We start from the raw sequence: 6,200 nt of genomic DNA on the forward strand, positions 1-6,200 counted from the left end.
CAAAATTTATAACCACGAGCAATAAGACAGATAAGTCAGTGTCCTTCTAACATAACAGTCCATAAATATCATCTTCATCGTCTACTTTAGTAGCACTAGAGCTCCTTGTAAAACAGTTCGTCCAGAGTAGTATTGCCACCTTACCTATTTCTGTCGTCAAGCAGTAATGTCAGCATTACTGTGTTCCGGTTTTGAAGGGTAAGGGTGCTGGTGAAATTACGGGCACATGGGATTTGTCACCTTATGTCTTAGGGTGACGGGCACAGCGGTAAAACCTCTCAGATCTTTGCAATTTAAAGCTCTGAGTGGCACTGTAACTACTATGGACAGGTGTGTAACTGCGTAATCTGTCCATGTTCGGTCATGGCAACCACTTCGACTACTAGTTGGGTTAGTGCTGAAGCGCTCGAATATGGTTAATGTAGCCAAATATTGGTACAGTTTACACAGGAAATAACAAATGTATTTTCACTTACATTGGACATTCCAGTCCCGAGCAGTACCATCCAGCCCCATCCTCCATCGGGTGGTACTAATTTCTTCCTAGTCTGAACTTTCGGCGCTATCAACGCGTCTGTCTCCACTCTAGTCATTTTTATTACACTTAATTGATATTAACTTCATAAATTAGAGTTCATGTTCTATTATTGCTTCCTTAGCTCCTTCTTCTCTGAAACAAAGAGAAAAATGTTTACTGGATACTGGATAGTATTGTTTGCGTTTTTACATGTCGTATCTTAAAAAGTTTATAAGCCCTTCAACACAAGATCAGGCTAAGAATTTTTTAGTCTACGATTTTGAGATTTCTAATAAATGTTAGAATTGATTCATAAGTTCTTACAGTGGCACTATGGCAAAAAATCCGTTAAAATCCAATATCAATATCCGCTACAAGCACATAGAGAAATTTGTAACATTTTTAAGTTATTGAATGTTATTAAGTGTTTGACCACCCAATATATTCAATTATTTTTGTTAATTTACTTCACTACTTTGTTATAATAATTATTAATACAAAGTGCCTTCCAGCAAACCGAGTCAAATGCTATGCCAACTAAGCCACGGAACGCACTAGCGGATCTTACGAATTTTTCTCTGTGCCAGTTGCAGATCTTTGTTTTTTGCTTTTTAATGACTTTTTTGCCGTAGCGTTATTTGTACGATTGTTTTTGATGATGACCAAGTGACGGGACGTCGGGATCACACGATACTCGCATTTGTCTCGTTCGGGTTCTGATGCAACTTTAAACCGACCCATGGTTCAGATGTTATGAACCCCGGTGCGCTTGGTAGAAAGCGACACGCCTGTCCATAACAGTAAAGTTGCAGTACCACTCTGAGCAATCGTAAAGATCTGAGGGGCACTGCCACTGGGCCCGTCACCTTGAAATGTAAGTGGAAAAATCCAAAGTGCCTGTAATTTCACCAGAACCCTTACCCTTTAAAACCGGAACGCGGCAGACATAAGTAAGGTGGCAGTACTTCCTTAGACGAACTCTTTCACAAGGAACTCTACTGCTATTTAAAAAATCTGCTGTCTTTAGCTAAGTCGGAAGAACGGTACCCGGTTAAGCACAGAAACACTGATTCGTCTCCAGTCGGATCGAAGGAATTTTTCATCGTGTTTGTTCGGTCTTTGTACCAGTAATAACAATAACAAACTAGTGGATTATTTTTACAAAAATATAATATGAATATCAAGGTATCGTGATATTCCTTACAAATAAATAGTTAAAATTGGTTATTGTAGAAAATGTCATAAATACAAAAGCATATAAGAACTAAAGGCAACAAAACATTTGTAACGACAGTGGATTCCTGCAATTCAACATTTACTTTTGGTGAATTATTTATCATCATTACCCATTATATATATTGCAAGGTATTACGTTCTACTCCTCTAAAGGAGAGGATTTACTGCAATGGTCATTAATGCACAGGAGAATGTTTCAAAGGTCGAGAACCATCTTTTTGATTGAAGTGCAACCGTTCATCGATTCTTTCATTACAATTATTGTTTATTTGGTACAGTAAGCTATAAGGCATATTGCATAAACGGTCCAGTTTGTGGACAATAAAGGTGGCAAGTGTATCTCTTACTGCATTTTATCAAATCGTTTTTTATAAAATCGTATCGTTTGTGGCTCAAAGGTCATCCTTTTTATCAGAATTGAATGATGACATGTCATGTTTTTAAAGCCAAATTATTATTTTATCTTGTTTTTGATTAAGTCTGTAACACTCGGGTGTTAATGTCATCCTGCCTCCGTGGCCGAACGGTTACCATACTGCCACGCCGGACTGCCACGCAGAGGTCCCAGGTTCGATTCCCGGGCCGGGAGAAATATTTGTATGGCCTACATTTATTTCTCTCGTGAGTTTGGGTGTAATTTGTGGTTGTCTATGTGTGTGTGTCCATGGCACCCGCGACACAGGGTTTCCCTAGTGCGGGGCTATGTTGAGTGTGAGCGTTATTATTATTATTATTATTATTATTATTATCCTTGTGATGACTATCAGGTAGCCTCGTAGTGAGAGGCAAGATCTGACATATGAGTATAGAGTTTTAGCCCTCTTCGCCATCAGGTAACCCAACACAACATTTGACTCGCCAACCTACCATATATCTCCTTATTGAAATTGGCTTCTAATAAATAGCCACATAATGGTGAAATTCCATTAAATTGAACATAACTTTGATTGCTCCCTTTTTATTAGATGATACAACTTATACCTATGGAGGTAATGTGGCCAGCACGATGTCTAAAAGCTAAGACCAATGTATTTCTAGAAAGTGTGCTCACTTCAAACCAGGACTTTCGCGGTGGACGGCCTTGAACAGTTTTAAAAAGATTTTTTTTATTATGGTCAAAGTTAATAAAGGATTTGGGCAAAAATAACAAAAGAATACCTAAATCTGATAATTGCTCCATTTTTTCCTATATTATTATTACGAGCTAATGGTTCTTAAATAAGGTTTATAATCAGCGGCAACGAGTTAATTATAGTTTTAATTGTAAAATTAAAAGCTGCAGTTATAAGTGCAGTGCCTTTACAAACATAAAAAACTGCTTTTATAAACGCATTATCTAAACCTCTGTAGGTTAATTTTGAATGAATGAGTAAATAAAATATACTTGAGTGCTATTTTAACTTTATTGTTTTGGTAAACATTTCTCTTTTTCGCTGCATAGAATATACAACGAAAGTAATAATATTCATCTAAATATTTTAATATACTTGGTGAGATAGAATGGGAGTTTTAGGCATATTTATGAATGAAATTTAGAGAGAATTCTCACGCCTACGTATGTAGTTCGTGATATATTTCCAAAGCCTCCTTCTGGCCATATAACTCTTTTGTTCAAAGGTTATTGAACAAACTGGGCATGGTCTTACTTTTTGTATTACTTTACTTATTTATTTAAACAATACAATAAATTAATAACAGTCAAACTCCTTGTAAAAGAGTTCGTACAGGGAAGTAATGCCACTTAACTTATTTCTGCCGCCAATCAGTAATGTAAGCGTTAGTGCGTCTCGGTTTGAAGGGTTAGGGTGCTGGTGCAAAACAGGCACATGGGACTTGTCAACTTATGTTCCAGGGTTACGGGTGCAGTAGCAGTGCATCTCGGATATTTGCGATTTAAAGCTCTGAATCGCACTGCCACTGTCATGGGTAGGCGTGCCGTTTACCATCAGGCGCACGAGGTGTTCGTCCCGTCACTAAATATCATAAACAAAAATTTAAAGTCCTTGTAATTTTTGACAATAAACGTGGCAAGAGTACTTGTTGGGCAATTTTCCGAAAAATTTCAAATAGTGGAATTTTTTCCGGAAATTTTTGAAAAATTGGAAAATTATAATTTCGAAGCCTTGTATTATGTTCTACGTTTAGAAATGTCTTTTAAAAATTTATTCAGCGTGAATTACAAAATAAAATCGTAGTTGTAAAAGCAAGCTATAAAAAAGTGAGATTTAAAATGATTAGACAGCAGCGAAAAAAAAACCTCTAAATTTTCTCAACCTAACCTTAACTTTTGACAGGTGTTAATGTTAAATGTGGAAAATTACAGGAAAAATATTGGAAAAATATCCGAATAAATATTTATTTTTCTGAAAATTATGATTTTTTGGTTAGGAAATGAAACTATTTTTCCGAATTTAAATCGCGTATATTTGTTTTTTCAAACAAACCGACGTTTCGGGCCCTTTACAGGTCCCATGGTCACGGTTGACTGGTCACGGTTGTGGTTTGTTTGAAAAAACAAATATACGCGATTTAAATCCGGAAAAATAGTTTCATTTCCTATGTGTAACAATCGCGAAAACCTAAGAACTCGATTATGATTTTTTTTCGAAATGGACATTTTTCCATGACACAACACTAGGCAAGAGTCCTATATCCATAGTCATATTAAAGAAATACCTTAAAAAAACCCCGATAAATAATAAACATATAGCTTGAATAAGGCGAACATTTGACCCATATGCCAAAAACAACTTAAAATTAGAATAGTTTATACTTCTGTTAACAAAATATTTTGATACATTATGTAATATAATGTTTACTTACCGCAGTTCGGCTAGGGTATCGAAATAAATGATAACCGTTTGATAAATAATTCTGACACTACGTACAAATGTGATGTCAGTGTAGTAAATGTTGCATTTTGACGGTCTTTGACCGATAATGATGCAACTTTTACTTTACTCAAAGTGTTTCGTTGTAACAATATAAGAAATTTATATTAAAATGTTACTATATACCAGTTATATTAAAATTTTATTACAATCCAGTGACAGAAGGCCATATTGATGTTACGGGCAATTTGATTAATCAGGCATTATTAATACGTGCATAATTATGACTAATTACAGGTTTCTTACTACGGAATGAGATTCGACTTGAATTTCATCGCGCTCACTCCGAGCAGCCGTCGCGCGGTCGCCGAGTGGAGTCCGCGTTGGCGCCGATCAGCGACCGCGTGCGTCTGTCATGGCAAAATATGCTCTATTTATGTAGTTTTTACGTTTTAACTTAAATGAGCCTCCCGGGCACGCAGGCGAGATTGGCTTGAATTTGGTCTACGCGGCGTAAAAAAAGTAACTAGAATTCAGATTCGCCATTGATGTACATGACGGCGTGATAACTGGGCGGTCCCCGCGCGGCGGCCGCGCGAAATCTTTCTCTTCGTGTAACTGAGCGCTAACTGTTAAAATCTACATTATTAATACGGACTTGTCATTATATACCTGTATTAATTACACATAGTTAAAAAAAAAACACCGTAATGCTAACATTACCGTTTGGCGGCAGAAATAGGTAAGGTGGTAGTACTACCCTGGACGAACTCTTTCACAAGGAGCTCTACTGCTACTAAAATACAAGGTTAATTGAGCGTAAGTATGGAAACTAGATTCGTATATCTTACATGGCTATCATAAACAATGGTATAATATAATAGGTAGTTAGGCTTACAGCACATAATATCAGTGCTTTACGGGTTCCGTTGACTTGACCTTTCGTAAGATGTCCTCAATTGGTCGTGGTAAGTTGACCTTGGTGGACCATTATCAACTTGTCCACTTACTCTCGCATTACTACCTACTTACCAACTACAAACCTGATAAAACATTTATCAATAATACGTGCGTGTGTATAATAGTGTGTAGACATAGACACCTAGTAATCAGATTAGAATGTGCATTATTTCGCACTCGAAAACATGTACAGAATCACTATAGTGGGCAAATACGGGTCATATGGTTATGAGGGAATGTATTGCAAGATATAGAGTTCACTCACCCCTAGAGATCGTTTTGTTAACGTTACAAACTGTGCATCTGTTTGTGAATTTTTTAAAGAAATAATTGAAATAACAATGATGTGCCCGGCACCATACCTGGTTATATAAATTACCTGTATATAAATTACCTGGTTTCAAACTAAGGCATTCCTTGCACTATTTGTACTAGAGCAATAGATTTTACTTATTTGATTTATTTGGGAAATATACAGCAGCATATAATACATTTCATTTTTAACATATGTATATGAAACAAACATTGGATAAAACAGTTTCCGCTAATATTTAAAATAAGTTACGTTGGATAAACAAATTTGTACATAGCTATAACCAGGTAACAACTAACATAATAATTACCACTAAGCAATAAATTGTAAATCGCTGTTAATT

General features: G+C 36.2%; 1 protein-coding gene across 1 annotated transcript in view; it reads right to left on the reverse strand.

The window, feature by feature from the left end:
* LOC113230197 (monocarboxylate transporter 9-like) overlaps positions 1-4,987 on the reverse strand; it is a 19,599-nt gene extending 14,612 nt beyond the window's left edge. The window contains exons 1-2 of the mRNA XM_026464005.1: positions 4,891-4,987; positions 477-670 (exon numbers count right to left, since the gene is read on the reverse strand). Of these exons, the coding sequence (XP_026319790.1) occupies positions 477-593 (117 nt within the window). The 5' untranslated portion in view covers positions 594-670; positions 4,891-4,987. The remainder of the gene's footprint in view (positions 1-476; positions 671-4,890) is intronic.
* Positions 4,988-6,200: the final 1,213 nt, after the last annotated feature.

The sequence above is a fragment of the Hyposmocoma kahamanoa genome, unplaced genomic scaffold (genome assembly GCF_003589595.1).
Source record: "Hyposmocoma kahamanoa isolate Upper Pololo Valley unplaced genomic scaffold, ASM358959v1 63, whole genome shotgun sequence".
NCBI classification, from domain to species: Eukaryota; Metazoa; Arthropoda; class Insecta; order Lepidoptera; family Cosmopterigidae; genus Hyposmocoma; species Hyposmocoma kahamanoa.